The following is an 18,431-nucleotide window of genomic DNA, read 5'->3' on the forward strand; positions in this document are numbered from 1 at the left end:
TAATATATAATATATAATATAATATAATATATATATATAAAATAATAATAATATCAATATATAATAATTATAATAGTATTATTATATTATGAATATAACTGACGGCAATGTGCCGTACTTTCCAAGCGGTCCCAACTCGTGAACCAACCGTTTGTGTAATAATTACACACAAAATAACAATCAATTGATGCTTACAGACGCTTCACATCCTCCATACAGACGACCAATTGAGGCCTAAATTGAAAATATTTTTTTTGAAGAAAAAAAGAAAACACATTTTTCATTAGTATTTTACAAACAAGAAAAAATTGGGGTAAAAAATAAATTAAACTTAAAAATTTAAATGAAATTCATTTACTCATAAAGTAAAATATCAGTTGTATGTATATATATTGTTAGACATGTCTATAGTTTAAATACAACACATATTTTCTAATTTTTTTAAAACAAAATCTGTTGCTCTCTAAGACCACAATTGGTTGTTCACTTCAACTCAGGTAAGCACAGGTAAGTTAATGTACTTTATTGTCTGTCTATTGATGAGCCGACTCACTGACTCAAGCTTTGGCTTAATACTCATTGACTCACTCACTCACTATATGGTGAAACCACACGTTAATTACATTCCTAACGCATATACATATACCTACTATACATGCAAACCATGAAAACACCGCAAAACCACTGCATCTGTTTTTTGGTGCTTAAAAACTATAGACCACAGCCTCACCTGAAACCCATTGAAAGGCTACTAAACTTTTTTCTTAAACATTATTTATTCTGTGATTTACTAATAATACTGTTATTTTAGTATTTAATTGTTATCCACATTATAGCTCACATCAAACAAACATTTCAATGCATAGTTAACATCAATACGCAACTAACAATACAAATATATTAATATAAATAGCTTTATAAATATCACTTAATTGCTAGCTTATAATATTAAAAGCTTTTAATTAATGGGCATCACACTGAAAAAAACATTACTGTTTGAAAAATAGTTTAACAGATTTTTGTTTTGTTTTTTTAAATGCTTTCAAATCAAATCTTTTGATTGAATGAACAACTTTTAAAAAGTCATTCAACATATGTGTCAAATCAGATGCAATCAATGTTTCATTATATGCATATTTATTAAATGACATATAAAAATGTTAGTTATTTTTTGAAACGGCAATTACAGTACTATACTATATATATTCAAAAGCTAGTATTTCTTGTTTAAACGCCGTAAATATAATTAGAAAATAAAAAGTTATTTTTTAATACATAAAAGCTTATTGTCATATGTTTGTAAACAAATCTTAAAATGCATTAAATTATATGTGAGAAGTCCTGCGGAGATATTCCAGTGGTATTCAAGTACTGTATATAATGTGTTTGACTAAAAATCTACGGTATGTTATATATTAATATATAGATAGCTGAGAGCAAACATTATAATATTTTCAATGTATATATACGCTAATAATATAATGAATATACAGACAAATGCATAGTTTAGCACAAAAAAATAATACAGTATTCACTAAAATAGTATAGTTATGGGCAAAGAGTGCAATATTAGTGTTGAGATAATAGAGTAAAAAAAGTAGAGTATTATATATATTAAATATTACTGTATATTATATACGGTATATAAATATCTTAAGTGTTTACCGATCAGTTAGAGTTCTGGGCGGTCGCACCAGTGGTTCTCTCAGGCTTTCCAATAGCACTGCTAATAGTGGCATAGCCTGCAGCTCTTCCCACGCCATGAGATGATGAGCTAAGCCCTATCGGTGATACCGTTTGTGTCGATATGGGAGATGACGAGCTATGCGATGGAATGTCAGCTGTCGATGCTGTTTGTGGCTGTGGCTGTAGGTCCGACATATGCTGACCACTTTGTGGTGCACTGACTAGACTTGTCGGATGCGATCCATGCAATCCATTGCTCAGATGATGGCCGCCGTTGGCGTGCGATCCGTGCGTCAGATGCATTGTATGGCCGGAATCGTTACCAGTAATGATTTGATCGTTTTTTGCATTTCTTAGATCATTAAAGTAATGTTGCATTGGATTGGTGTCGACAGTAAATGCCGATCCAAATGCTGATAACTGACTTATTGACGAGTTATCTGTATTATAACCCCAAATCACATTAGGAAATGCAAATCTATGATCCAATGGATCTAAATCTTTATCTATAGTGTTATGAATAGCTTGTGTCGGTCGAGATATGGAGAGATCCGTATAAACTGGAGAAGCCGTCCAATTAGATTTGAGAGATGGATACAATTGCTGACAGTTATTGCTATTATTAATAATAATATTGTTATTATTATTATTGCTGTTGTTGTTACCATTATATGTGAGACCATTATTTGATAATAGCGTCAAATTTTCTTTTCTATTTGGCTTTTCAAAGGCAGATGGAGGTGATTGGGATGTCATACTTCCGTAATCTGATGTATTGGAGATTATAGACTCCGGTGATCGCACTTTTTCGAGATCTCTATCGGGTAACTCGGGATAGGGATATGACATGAGACCGGACGTGTATTTTAGATAAGCTGGCGATGAAAATGTAATCTTATTTGACACTTCTTCGGTGTTGTTGGCACTCAATGGTTGTTCAATACAGTTGTCTGACTCATCTAAGAATGACATTTTGCTTTGGTTGCGAAAGTGATGTCCTATTTGTGAGTGATAGGGAACGGATGTCAGCATTTGCGGTCCGCCATAGTATCCGGACATAACTGATCCCAATTCTGTTACACTTGTCATTGAAGATGTACTAAAACCGCCGGCACCAAACATGGAGGTCGGATAAGCAAAAGATGATGCTCTCGGATGATGGTATGTAGACGATGGTGGAGGTGGAAGGTTATGGTGATTTAAATTAAGACGTTTTGTTGGCGGTTCCGGTGACTCACATTCTTCAGGTTCTGTTTGTGTATTGTTTGGTGAATGCGATCGTTTAATAGCTGTTTGTTGTTTAAGCACTTCTGTATCAGTTATAGACTGAGCGCTATGATTGACTGCTGCGACAATACTTGGATAGGGAAGCGAACCGGCCTGTGGTGAGTATTGGAGCACAGCTTGTGGGTGTCGGTGTCCTGGAGTGCCATTTAGAGGTGTGATTGCAGAATGAATATGATATGGAACCGAATGCATGGGAACCGATGCCGCCTCACCACCACCGGCTGTGACAGGACTGGCGTGTGAGTGATGGTGATGGTGGTGATGGTACGCGTGACTCATGACACCGGGAGCTGGCGTTGGATAATAAGTCGGCAGTCGTGTGGTGTGAGCCTCGTATGCCAATCCGTAATGCATTTTAGAGTGCAGTGAATAAAACTGATACAACCAACTGTTCGCTCGCATTACTGTTGCCTCCTTTTCACTATATTTTGCAAATTATTGTTGTTTTTATTAATATTGAAAATCACTAAATTATCTATAAATAATCCAATAAATTGAATGCTGTTAACTAACCTCAACACTTGATTTGTGCAAACAATGACAGGTTGTTGTGAGCTATCATTACTGTCCTTAACCTGGAGTACCACATGAACCCATATCCAGGTGTTGGCATTGGTTTGAAGTCTCAATAATAATATACACGATCTTTCCTGTTCTGATTGTGTAACTATTTTGTGAAGACAATTATAATATTTGTATTTATTATATATATTTATATATATCTAATAAAGTCTAATAAAATTAATGACTTTTGATGTCATACTTAGTCTGTGCTTAGATTGTGCATCTCTAAGGTGTTCCCAATGGACAAAGTCATACCACGACAGGCCCTGAACTGAGGCCTTATTGTATCCCAAATGAAATTCTCCGCTATTTTTTAATAAATAATAAAAATATAAGTATTTGTCTAAGTTTTTTCTTGACTATATATTAATAAAATTGCTATTTTTTGTTAACAAAAATTTGTAGTCAATGTCGGAGTCAGTGATCACTAGTGTTTCAAAAATGGTATTCAAATGTATTCACTGTACGGTTCACTCCCACTGCAAGCTATGTTTGTGAACAATAAAAGCTTATATATACAGTATATATATATTACAAGTGCCACTAAACCACTAAAATCTATGTTTTTCATAATAGACTAAATAATAATTTCATGAGCTCAGCATAATTGTTGAAAAATAGATGCTTTCTGTAAATTGTGTGCTCTTTTGTTGGACACAATAGTGGATAACATAGAGAGCACAGGTATGTTGATGTTCGACACGATGTAGTAATGCCTTTCTCTTTTGCTCAAAATTGACGGTTTGCTATATATTGTAAACTTATTGTGTCTCAGTCCGCCTCATGACCTCAACATTGATCTCAAGTCATGACTTTTACTTTACATACTATTACTCCAATACCTCTTGCAATCACATTAACCACAAATTCTTTACTTAAAAACACCACAACATCTCTCATGTCATAAGCCTATCCTACACTCCAACACCCATCAGGTCAGGTGTCATACACAATGTGAAAGCGGGTGTGGAGTCAGTATATATATATAGTGTATATATATATATGATGTGTATATAGAAAATAAATTTATTTGCAATTCACTAGACTTATGTGGTAATGAGCTCCAAGCAATAAACTGTATCCATATCTCACGGTCCCACACATATATGCACTCATATACTACATTTCATATGCAATAACAGGTACAGCCATTCATTAAAATTATAGCAAACATTGATGAGAACTCATAGCTTAGTCACGATATCTTTTACATAGACTTTAGGCCAAAACAAACTATTATTCAAAAATTGTATTCAATTTAATTGTCTGACCTTAAGATAGAGTATTCTGAATGAACTTAACTTTTAATAAACTTTTTTTTTAAACAAATGTAAAGCAGTTTTTGTGGTGTATATTGTTGTAACAACACGTAAATGTATAACAAATGGTTTGTTCGTATAGATGGCTTAAATTGTATTTGAAATTGAAACAGCATTTAATTGCTTATATATATAAACTAATTAACAATTTTCACGTACTATTAGTTGCAAACAATGTTTTTCAAGTGTTTAGTTAGTTATTTTTAATGTACTTTTTTGTATACAGTATATGTAATGTACAAAACACTACAGTACTGACTGTATATGCAAAGTGTAAATGCAATTTGTTTTAAAATAGTTGTTTGTTTTCAAACTTAATGATTGATTAGTTAGTATATACTGTATATAAAGATGTTTGTTGGGACTTACTTTCTGTCCAAATGAATAAATTTCATGTCCATTGAATGTATTGAAGTAAATACATTAGTGCTTCCCTGGACAACACACTCCCTGGTCTCGGGCATAGCCACCGGTGTACAAGTGGCCAAAAATACGGGCTCATTGCGACTGCAAAGCGGCAAAAAGCTAACAAAATGACCCTGAATTAGGACTACCTKGATATACAAATAAATTGATTGATAAGCAAGTGATTAATAATAAAGAATATAAACACATTTGTAGTAAATTTATTAAATTGTATACTTTTTGGTCGCCAAATCTCATTTGTCGTCTGGCATTACGCGACACATTCATCCGACACAAGAATATTCTCGTATCCGGTGCTAAGCTTAGAGGGTTTGGGGTCCGCATGAGTTCAGACTGTATAGTCTGATGGTCTTGTTTTTCAATGATATCGTAAACACTATCGCCATGAATGAGAAGATCCTCCTAAAGAGAGAGAGACAATTGAAATGTTTTTACAAACCGTGTATTAAAATTGAATTAATAGAAAAACGTTAGACGTATTAGAGGATCATTTGCCTACAAATGGTGTTTCGGCAGCTCTGGTAGTAATTATATATACATAGTAATGGATGGACTGTATGTTTAGTTTAAATATTATGTTTTATGTGCAATAATGGCATAAGTAAGCGGTCATTAAAATAGCGGAATTTGTAATTAAGGCGAGTGTCAAAATTGCAAATTGTAATCATACTACAAGTGCTACCAAATATATCGGTGCTCAGATAACTGATACATAGCATAAAGTTATAGTTTTTTTTGTTGGTGCTACCTGTGCAGTGGCTGTGACTGTCAAATATAAATACTATACAAATGTTAATAATTGTCTACAACTCTAACTAACCTATAATCAAATGAGTAGTGCACTACTAATACAGTATTATAATACTATAATGGTTTTGCAAAAAAGCTCTACATTGCAAATATCAGTTGTTTGTATGCATTACTACAGTAGTTGTGGACAAACAACCAAAATAATAAACTAAACGTTAGGATACAGGAGTTAAAACAGTTGGCAAAAGTTTGTTATAATTTAGTTGGCGAGTCGTCCCTCGCATCACTCTATATAATCCTTATAATAGTATATACAGGTATATAATAGTGTAGCTCATAGAGAGTGTGTACTGTATATACTGTATGTCTGGTTGGGTCTGTTGTGTTCAAAACCGCATCGACGAGAGGGACGGGGGGTTTAATTTGTAGTTAGGATTGCTTTTTTACAGTCGCTTAGCTGCTCTTCATAAGACCTGGAGCTCTATTTGTTGGCGTCGGCGGCTAAGTTACCGGCGCCTCAATCACTGCTGCAATATATTACTCGCTTCTCATATTCAATATCTGCGGCACTGGCGAGCTATCACTGGCACTGATTGCCTAAACTTATTAAACTTCACTAAATTCTGTGCAACAAATCAAATGTTTCATATAAATACTTCAAATAATATTACATGCAATTTAAGAGCACCGGTATGTTATGAGATGGGAATTACTCACTCGATAAGTTATGTCAGCTTTTGATTAGTGCCAATATCTCTGGCGCTTTAAGATAAATGACAAAAATTGCCGTCAAATAAGTAGTCAAATATTAATTAATATTAAATACCATTATATCAAAATCAGATACTGGTGCCAAATTTTTGGTGCCAATTATTTTTTTTGTTTATAAAAAAACATACCATTTATGTTGACTTACTTAAAATATATTATAGCATATATAATAGCAATAAAACAAATTTTTGATATTTAATTTATCAAATATTATTATTTTTTATAGTTTTCACTTTTTTCTATCACCCCTTTTGATTCTGTAATATTGGTATTATTTGTTTTTTTGAAAATTTTGTGTAAATATAATTATTTCAAATAATCATTTCAATGAAATACAGTAGCAGTAAATCGTTTGAATAAAACTATATATTAATCGGTAAACTGTCCGCAAACGTTATATTAACTTTTACTGTATATACAGTATATACATAAGCTGAGCACTGGTTTTTTAGACCCACACCCAAAAAAAAACTGTAGCACTTTAGCGCATCCAAAATTATATTAGTTTTAGCTACAGGTATATAAAAAAATTGTAAAGGAAAGTTAGCACAAGTGAATTGAGCTCAACATTCGAAAGTATAATCTATTTAACTGTTAGGTGCGGCCAACAAATTGTATCAAACAATTAGCTACCTGTGCAACACATACAACAGATACTCACACTTTGCATTCAATAAATGTTTATCAAAATTATTATTTGGTTTATTCTTTCTCACACCTATCAAGTAATACTGGTAGCAAAATATATAGCTTTTGAATAAATATTAAAATTCATTAATTTACGGTATATTAAATATCAATATAAATTATATACTATTAAATTTATACCGATATATATATAATTGTATATATATATATATATATATATATATATATATATATATATATATATATAATGTATATATTTAGGTATGATATTCAATATATATTGTTGCCTAATTGATTCATAGACTATATTTATTATTTAATTTTATTATTGCACACTAAATAATAACTAACTAATAAGTTGTTTAACAATTGCTAATTTACTTTTCAAATGTCTATAATAAAAGTCTTGAACAACAATAAAATTTTTATTTATGATACCTTTTTATTAAGTGTGTGAACACTTTCACTGACTTACTGTGTTGTGTCAATTGCTTGCACTGTTAGCTTATATATTAGTTTAAATCAAGTTTTTTCAAGTTTTCAAGCCCTCAGCCAAAAAAAGAGACAAGTTTTAACACCGATAGAGAGAGAGAGAGAGAGAGAGAGAGAGAGAGAGAGAGAGAGAGAAAGAGAGAGACTATTAATCCTATGATTCACACAATAATTGCTTTAAATTGAGTAATTTTTTGTGCATTTTTCCATTAAAATATACAAACAATAAACATATTATCAGTATTTGATACAATTTTTGGATCGTTAGATACTTTCCTTTTCTAATTTGTGTTATTAATAATAAAATACTGCACTAAATGGTATATTTTAAAAGTTTATTATGTTTAAATATATGAGTTTTATTTAAAAGAAAGCAAACTAAGTTCAATTCCCACCGATACATATAAAAATGTGTATTTATATTAGAAAATAATTGCCTTTTTAATAGGTAATCGAAACTAATAGATATCATAGAAATATATAAAAGTTTTCGATAAAACATATTATATATAATAAAGTTTTCCCAAATGGCTGTCCTTGAAATTGGAGTCAAGGGATCTCTTTTAGAAGATGAGCTCTGTTTCAGCAATGAGGCGATCAAATGGCAAGAATCCGGTTATCTCTTGACTATGAATATACCAGTGATTCAATCAACTCTTATATATATATATATATATATATATTATATATATGTATACCATAAAAACTTATTAGAAATTTAAATATTGATTAAATTTGTTGGCATCGATTGGGTTCTTATGTTGATATATCATAAGAAATAAGACAAATAAATCACTTTTTTGTAGAAAATCTATTAGAGAGAGAGAGAGAGAGAGAGAGAGAGAGAGAGAGAGAGAGAGAGAGAGAGAGAGAGAGAGAGAGAGATGATRTTGATGTGGCTTTTGATGTATTTCAAGCCGAAACTAGTCATCGTTTAAATGGATTCAACATAATATATATTAATACTGTATATAACTTATATGCACTTAAACAACATTTTGCATACCTTTAAGTCTCAATTAAGATGAGTTAAATTGTTTGTCATTTTCTATCAAACCATTAGAACCATACAATGATTGATAATATCAATGCATTTTTGAATATAATTTCAGAAACAAAGCTCTAATAATAACAACAATTTTATTTTTATTATTGCATTTGAAAGCAATTGTTAAGATGTCTTAAGAAGAATGCATTGATAGTCTCTGTCTTTGTTATGCTAATGGACTATAATATCATTTAATGTGCAATAAATCATAAACAGTATGTAATGCAATATTAACTGCAATTATTATATAATAAATGTGATCTCATATACAATATATATTAAAGTGTAGGCCGACAGACATTGTATCCAAACTATTACCAGTGAAGCATGAGTTGGAAAGTTGTGATACAGAAAACAGAATCGATATTATTATTATTATTTAGAAAAAGTAAGCATAAAAAGTGTGACCTTTTGGGGGCAAACAGTTCCGGGACCTAAACGGCTGATACTGTAGTAGTATAACAGTAGCGGAAAGATTTGAGACAAAATAGTTAAATGGTTTGTAAACACATCTTAAGGGCTAAGAGAAAGAAAGAAAGAAAGAAAGAGAGATGAGATGCAACTAATTATGCAACTCATCATTGGATGGCTTTTTGAGAGGCAGACAACATGTTATACAGTAATAACTTTCACTAATATGTTATGTTGACGCCAATAGACGCCACACACGTTCAATATTAGGGACGACCTATATTGCCATCCGTTTGCATCTTCACTTATTTTTCATTTTTCTGTTGGCTTATTATATATGATATCATAAGACAAATCGTGAGGCCATTTAACTATCAGAGCATCGCTTTTTTGTAGTGTATTTGCTTCCCCTTTAGGATTATAATTGCAAAACAGATATCACAACATCACATATAGGCTGTGCTTAAAACATTACGAAAGCCAACCAAATGCTCATCAAAACAGTGAGATTGCTCTCAGATTGGCTCATTGAGCACTTAGATAACTGCCCAGAAATTAATCTCTCTCTCTCTCTCTCTCTCTCTCTCTCTCTTTCTCTTTCTCTCTCTTTCTCTCTCTCTCAATATATTAACGAAAAAATCGATAGCAATTGTATAAACATAAGCACCGGTGAGGTTGTGGTGACGGCGTAGCGCAAGACCGGCGCTCGAGAGTCAAGTAAAGAAGTACGGGTTCACAAACTCTCACGAAATGCATATTTGTCATGAGGTACACATGATGTACGGGGACAGTGGGGGTACATAAGGGGGGTTGGCTCCACCTGCCTATGGTATGCGGATTTGACTTAAAATTCTCAGCGCATATCACTTTTGCTTAACTTTAATAAAATATACTATTATATTATGTATAAAAAAGCGCCGATCTTTCACTGCTATTAATAGGAATAGTGGTGCCAATGATTTTTAATCATGACTTCTCTCCCAAATTATTTGCTTTATATATATATATATATATATATATATATTCTATATATTATTTATATATATATAAACTTATTATACTTTTTATTTTTGCTGACCATTTGCACAATTTATTAGTGATACGTATAATTATCAAATAAATTATTTATCCTATAAATATCTGATGCATTTTTTATGCACTACTATAATAACACGACTATTATCATCACACTTACCATAGAGTGTCCCAAATATTCCGCCGCATTGTCTGATATGTAAAGAAGTTTCCCATTTTGTGTTGTCATCATTAAGAATCCACTTAAAGCCTATATTTTATAATTAATAAATGGATATTAATTTTTTTCTCTATAAAATTCAAACTTAATCATTATAATTTATTTTAACGTTTTTTAATAAGTACACTAAAATTAATTATTGCACACACATTAACCACATATCTATTTGTCGGTTTAGGTCATAATATTGTTAATAATTGTTAATATTAAAAATAACATACATGTCTACACAGAGGCAATTTATTTAACAGTCATTTTGGCTGTTAATACACATGTATATCGTCATAAAAAATTTTGTTAATCAAATGAAAAAATTATATCAATTTTATTGCATTGATTCTCATGAAAGTCAATAACATTATAAGTGTTTGTAATTACTAATTGATATAATTTTCTCATCAAAATTCTGTTCGCTATTTATAATCAATTCATACAAACATTTAATTTATTATTACATTCATAATTATAGTGCTCTGCAATTGGATTTAGTCATAATATAAATACATGGGATGTCATAACACAACTTCTATATAATTATTTTTCCAAACGTTTCTCTATTACTTTCATTTGACATTTCATTGATTTTCATTATCCATTTGCCTCCCTGTCCTATCATTTACTCAATTGTCAGTTTATAAATATGATTATAATTTATAATAGTCTACAATAAATAAGAGAGCATAAAATTAAATTAATTATTTGTCACAAAAATTTTTTAACTACTACTGCAATCGACGATAATTTTATATAACAATTTCAAATAATATAAATTATGCAAACGTTTAGAATAATTGCTTAAAACATATATTTAATTATATATATACAGTATATATATATATATTGACTGTAGATATACATGTATCAATTATATGCAATGCAAAAATTATATATTAATAAATGATTATTGAATGATTAATGTCAAATAATTAATTCATAATAATAATTATAAAATAAAAATGTATAGCAATAATAACAAATATATTAATAAAAAATGTATTACCTTTGAGAAGCCAAAGTGAGGCATTGGTATCTCTGGTGTCAAATCATGTTTACGAAAGGCTAGAATAACAATAAATTAAAAAAATAAATTAAATCTAAAATAATCCAAATATTGTAATGTATTTTGTTTTGTTAATAATGTTGAATAATATTTATGCAATTTGTAAGCAATAAGCAATAAGTTTGTATAATTTAATTGCTTATGTTTACTATTGTTTTGATTATGCAAATCGTAATCAGTTTTTAAGTTTTTTTACAGTTAATAGCATTAAATACTCAAATAGATTACATGCGGGCTATATATACATATTATATACATATTGGTAAAGCCATAGTAAACCATATGACTAAATAACATATTATTGATGGGTTTGTGATATAAAACCCGAGGGCACTAACAGCCCATATATCTATCCATAGATTCATTTGGTTCTCACGATTATATATACATAGTATACATATATACAGATCGGACATATATTTGGCTCAATACAGGTCTCTCTCTATCTCAACAGTGAAATACGTGAATACATTTCCATTCAATTTGAATGAGACTTTGCCTTTAAGATAGTTTATGAGTAAATTAAGTGCTATTATATATAAATTCAAACAAATAATAGTCTCTCTTTTTTATAGCCATATAAATAATATTTGTTGCCAATTATAATACCAGTAAAGTACCGGTGCTTTTAAAAAATATGTCGCTCTTATTTTTATCAAAGCCTTAAACAATATATGTTATAACAACTTAAACAACAACTCATATATAATTTCTATAATTATATAGTATATGTTAGATAATAATTGCATAAATACTAAAATTATTTAATAATACTAACAATTAACTTAATGTACTGTATAATCACAATTTTATCTAACATTTTATATAATATTAGTGAGATATTGAATGAATAACTATAATAGATATTATAAATTATATTTAGTTTAGTTTATATATTATATAAAATAAATTACATGTAAAATAATATAATAACATAATAGTATATAATAGTATATAATAGTAAAATAAAATAATTTTATAAACATTACATATTAAGCTTAAGTATTATTATGTGTATTCTAGTTATTAATATTTATCTTTTTTATTAAATAATTTATACAATTTTATGTCTACAATATTTTATTTAATTCAATATTTACATTAGGATTATATAAGCTAATCAATAATAATTATTTAGTTGACTGATTGAAATATCTTATAATGACCACTAAATTGGGTTATACTGGGATATGTTATGTTAAGTGACATGTTTTGTATACATAGGCTGTATATATATAAATATAGTGATAAGTTATGCAATCAAATAAAAGAAAATCCTTTTGCAAATACTCTTAAACAGTGAGAGGTCTGTATTTTTGATCCATAAGTTTTTTTTGAAGTAATCAATAGTGAATGTCATTCTCTCTGGAAGTCATTGTAAGACCTGCTGTGCCATCAAAATCAAAGGGAATTTCAGTCTTTTTCCTAAAACTTAACTCAACTTAAAGTTATGTAATGTAAAGGCCATTAACATAACATTGAATTGTATATTATTTAATATACTGTACAATAATACTACTAATAATAATAATACTTTGATTTGTTAGCTATGTATCTAATAGTTATAATAATAGTTATCAAAAAAAATTTGGCTATATTTCTGATTTTTGTAAAAAATAAATATAAAATGATTTGTATATTTTTCTAAACAGAGACTGTATTATGTATATAATATCTACAATCGGATTTTAAAAATTAAATCAATCTTTAAAATATTTTTTTTTTAGTTTTCAATCCTGCAAATCAACAATAATTTTAAAAATAGCATAATATCATATTTATAAATAACTACTTTATGAAATATTTTAAATTTAATTTTAATAAAGTGATTACATATTAGTTTTTCATGTTAAACTTACTAATAACTTTCAAATGAAATATTTTATACAATAATTTAATTTGATTTTTTTCTTTAAAATTAAATTAATTTTGATTTTATATTGTTTTGCTATATATAAAATTATTTGCATTTAAATAACTAAACTAAAGTAACACAGAAGCCTACATCTTAGTTATATATATTTCAAAGTTTAACTTAAAATAAATAGTTTTGTATTGCAGTGTTTTAGTCAGAAAATAGTTATAATAATATGTATAATGTATATAACTTATGGCAAATAAAGTGCCAAAATATTTGAATGTGAGGGTGGATTGCATTGCTTTATATATATCATAAATTGTTGCACTTATTGTGAGACCATTTGGTTGCTATAATAATGTCAATAATAGCAGTTTCCAGTGTTGGCCTCACTTTAATTATGTATTTAACTCCACCTAATATTTAGGCAAACGATGCAATTTTTTAGACGACTCTCTCATACATTTTTATTTCATCAAATCTATTGTTATTTTTTAAAAGAATAATGCATTAAAATACCACAAATCTCAATGAACTCATAATTTTTTTCACAAATAATAATAATATTTTTTGATCTCAATTAACAATAGTTTTTTTTAGTTGTTTTATATGTGTATAACTGGCAYTCATATTTTGCAATAATAATTTATTTTAAATATTTAAATAAATTTTTTTATTTTCTTTTAAATTACCACAATATATATTAGCAAAATAATAGATTATTTATACAGCCATTCCTCAGGCAATATGCTGTACATAAACTTCAAGCAATATTTTGACAAAAAATGTTTAACTTTAACCAACAAAAACTAATTTTTCATTTATTACAAGTAAACCACTGATGGTTTGGCCCTTAAGGACAGTCAACAACAATATCAATTCAAAACACAATTATGGGTAAACCCTCTCAATATATTGTTAAACAATTTTTTGCTAAATATTTTTTAATTTACTTTTTTAATCATTAAAAATAGTCAGAAATCGATTTTGAAACAAAAATTATTTTGTATACATAATTTTTTATCTATATATGTAGATTTTGAGATAATTTGTAAATTTTTGTTATTTTTAAAAAGTAAATTAATTTATACATAATATATATATATATATATTGGTTTATATTGAATATACTGTACAATATTTATCAATATATTTTTAATTAAGTTGCTTATTATATCAACAAAAACTAAAACATAGATAAATATTGCTATAAGTAATAATTTTGGCAAATCCTATGAAACCAAAATATAAACACTAATTACCTGCTAATCAATGTTTAATAAATATATGAATCTTAGTTTTGGCAATATTTATTAGCATAATTCCAATAATTAACTTGTTATATGTAATAAATTGTTATATAAATTTATTAATTTAAAAATAAATAATAATTTAATGATAATTTTTTAAATTATAATATATTTAGTTCATATTTATTATTTTAATAATTCTAACTTTTTTTTAACGTTTTTTAGTTTTTATGTAGTTTTTATTCATTATTATTTATTAAATAAAAATTTTAATAACTAACTAACATTTATTATATGATTTTATTAATTATAAGCATTATAATTGAAATTATTTTATTATTTTTTTTTGAATTAACATAAAACTTGCTTTTTTAGTTGAACCTATTTTGTTTGTATGGTTATTTTTAATTTTAATCGTAATTTTAGCTCCAAATCGATTAAGAAAAAATAATAATAATAAATGACTAATAAATGTTAATTTTAGATAATAATAATACAATAATGTACACAATATTGTAAAACATATCAGACATAGTTATTGTATAATTATTAGATTATATAATATAAGATACTTATTATACAAATGTCACGACAAACATATTGCTTGAGGGCTGAGACTGGAGAGACTTTTTTTTTATTTGTGGGAGACTTTACTGCAGCTGCTATTCACTGATTTTAATAAGTTAATAGATAGTTAATACTATTGGATTGCAAGTGGTTTACCAATAATACTATAACTAATATATCTATGATTAGTGATATACAGCTGCTTTGGTTAATGTTGAAACACACTTTTCATTTAATTGTTTCAATACAAGTCATCGATACATACATTTGTAGCACAATCTTAAATAACAAAAACAATAATATCGATACTCCAGACAACAGCATCTGTCCCGTGCTTTGCCGTACATTGTATGGCAAATGTAATTAAATACATATTTTTTATTAAATACAATAATGTCAAAAGCAGTCCATACCGTGTTGGAAGTAATTGGCTTTCCTTACGTACACACAAACCAATGCCATTAACTGCAACTGTGATAGTCTTTGCCGAGTCGATGATGGAAGTGGTAGTAAATCGCGAAGATTAGCGATCTCTGAATTAATCAGATCTCTCCTCAATTTTGAGGCGCCTTTTGTCGACTTTAGTGAATCAAAATTATAAGTCATGCTATTTTGGGATTAAAAAATAACAAATCATTTTATTAGTAAATTAACTTTTATTGTTATTTATATATAAATATGGAGATATATCAATAATCTATATCTGTATGTAATGTGTGAAATTTTGTCAAATTATATACAAAATAATTTTGTAAAATGTTAGATAAATATATTTTTAATTTAAGTTAATTGATTTGAATTGAATAATACAAATATGATGTGATATTTTTTTAAAATCTTTTAAAAAGCTTTCATATACATGTTATACATTATATGCTATAAATAATATGTAATACAATAGATGAATGGATATAATACAATATACTGTATATATACTGTATATTTATACTGAATATAGAATATATTCATTGATCCATTGCTTTAATATTATTGAATAGATATCGTAAAGTAAGTTAAGCATCAAATATAGTGAACGCTATGTTCTAAACGTGACTTTATTGATGAAATGGTCAAACACTTCATCACGACTTTTAAAAGAGTATTTAAGACTTAACTGATTTGCCATTAGTTTACTACAAATATCTAATCACAACATATCATAAATAATGTAAATATTTTACAATACACCTGCTCTTCATTTAGTATGTGTAGAGAGAGTTAAATACTATTTATATTTATTTATACTTAAAAATTAAAATACAAGAAATAACTGTTAAAAATTTGGATAGTATTTAGTATTTAGTGTTTTTACGGCTATTATTATTAAATGAATTGTGAATTGAGTGGACTCGTGATTCACTGCACCTGCCATTTGGTGCCCATTTGGTGCTATTGTATGGCAATTGTTTTGTATCGATTGCATGCCATCATATAGTCAACTATTTATCCACATTTGGGATCAATTCGTGTCTAAAAACACGCTTTTAATTGTGTTTTATGTTATTATTCAATGAATAATGTTTCGGAAGCAGAGCCGCACCTGTCCTTCGGTGGCCTATCTCTACACTGATTTATATCACTTTTTATTAAACATTGTTTGCAACAAAATTGACATAATTACTATATAATTTGAATATACAAATATTAATATTATATTTCCCATATTATTATCATATTATCATTGTATGTCAATTTCATTGGCATTTACACCTGTTAGTTGTTATTTGTTATTATACTAACTTATTTCGTAAGCTTTACACTAAAAATCTTGAAATTGATTTTAAATACATACAAACTAATAATGTATTTATKAAAATATATTTAYATTTACATAAATATTAATATATTATTAGTTTGACAAAAGAAATGTTTTTCGACAATATTTCTATAATCTTTATATAAGAAAATAACTTAATTATACTAAAAATTATGTAAACTGCTAGCTCTTTAAAAAGCACTTATATTTAATAATAAAAACTAAATAAAATACTAGATATTAAAAAATATTTAGTTAAATTAGTACAAAATTTATATTGTTATTAGATTTTTAATTATTTTTAAATAAATAAATAAAATTAATATTATGCAATAATTATAAATATTAATTCTAATTAATAAATAAATATAACTAATAATAATTTTTAATTAAAAAAAATAGAATAAATACCTGATAGACATTGTTATCAAAAAATGTTTGTTGTAATCACCGATTGTTTAAACTAGAAATAGTGGTCACAATAAATGGTTACACATTATGATTACAAAAACTAGAAGACGACTCAAAACCATATATAAGAAGAATAAGCGATAAGAAGAGTGATATGCCGTTCGTTTGGGTCTTAGAGTTGTTACTGAAAAAAGTAAACTTTATTCTCAATCCGTGTGACTCACCTGAAGATTGGATGCACTGGTAGTTAAACAACTGAACTGCCCGTTTTGGGGATACGGGACAACCCACTATTGACGCACACATACACTCTTATCCAATACCGGTTCATACAATGGACAACACATACTAGTATTCACTATTATTATTATTATATATATTCTGGGCTTATAATTACTCATTTTTTTGCTAAACGTTTCACTTTTTATCATATAATTGTAGTTATGATTTTGTTTTAATAATAAAATTTTATTACATAATACTATAGTTTTGAAAAACTATTGAATCTAATGGTTTAAACAATTATAAAAAGTTTTTTTTTTTAATTTTAAGATTAATTTATGAGTTCAAAAAGATTTTTTCCCTCAACATTAACTAAATATTTTTATTTGAAAATTATTTCAAGTATTTTTTTAATAAAAATAAATTTTATTGTAATTTCTTTATTAATTTAACTACATTTATTCATAATTATTAATAAATATATAAATTATTCTTTATATTAAACAAAAATAATATTAAAATCTTTTAATGTTTTTAAAAACTACTAATTTCAAAATAGTTTATAAAATAATAAAATTTTGCAAATATAAAAATTTACTAATAATAGTTTAAACATTTTTTAAATATATTAATTTTATATTATACAGTAA

The 18,431-nt window shown here is 27.5% G+C and overlaps 1 protein-coding gene across 1 annotated transcript; it reads right to left on the bottom strand.

Annotated features, from left to right (window-relative positions):
- Nucleotides 1-1,668: 1,668 nt before the first annotated feature.
- LOC128952894 (mucin-12-like) lies at nucleotides 1,669-17,603 on the bottom strand. The gene is made up of 10 exons (XM_054298353.1): nucleotides 17,560-17,603; nucleotides 15,806-15,999; nucleotides 11,658-11,716; nucleotides 10,598-10,687; nucleotides 5,499-5,684; nucleotides 5,226-5,410; nucleotides 3,737-3,843; nucleotides 3,487-3,640; nucleotides 2,352-3,394; nucleotides 1,669-2,246 (listed from the first exon to the last, which is right to left on the bottom strand). The coding sequence occupies exons 1-10, from the start codon at nucleotides 17,568-17,570 to the stop codon at nucleotides 1,669-1,671; spliced, it is 2,607 nt and encodes an 868-aa protein (XP_054154328.1). The 5' UTR covers nucleotides 17,571-17,603.
- Nucleotides 17,604-18,431: the final 828 nt, after the last annotated feature.

The sequence above is a fragment of the Oppia nitens genome, unplaced genomic scaffold, assembly GCF_028296485.1.
Source record: "Oppia nitens isolate AA-2021 unplaced genomic scaffold, nextdenovo-longstitch-racon4-pilon3 scaffold1_pilon_pilon_pilon, whole genome shotgun sequence".
NCBI lineage: Eukaryota > Metazoa > Arthropoda > Arachnida > Sarcoptiformes > Oppiidae > Oppia > Oppia nitens.

Excerpts from the sequence above, each read along its gene's own strand:
- LOC128952894 (XM_054298353.1), bottom strand. Across the intron at positions 5,685-10,597 it reads AATATTTGGGACACTCTATG|GAGGATCTTCTCATTCATGG; the intron begins GTAAGTGTGATG and ends CTCTCTCTTTAG. Across the intron at positions 3,844-5,225 it reads TTTATTCATTTGGACAGAAA|CGGAGAATTTCATTTGGGAT; the intron begins GTAAGTCCCAAC and ends ATTAAAAAATAG.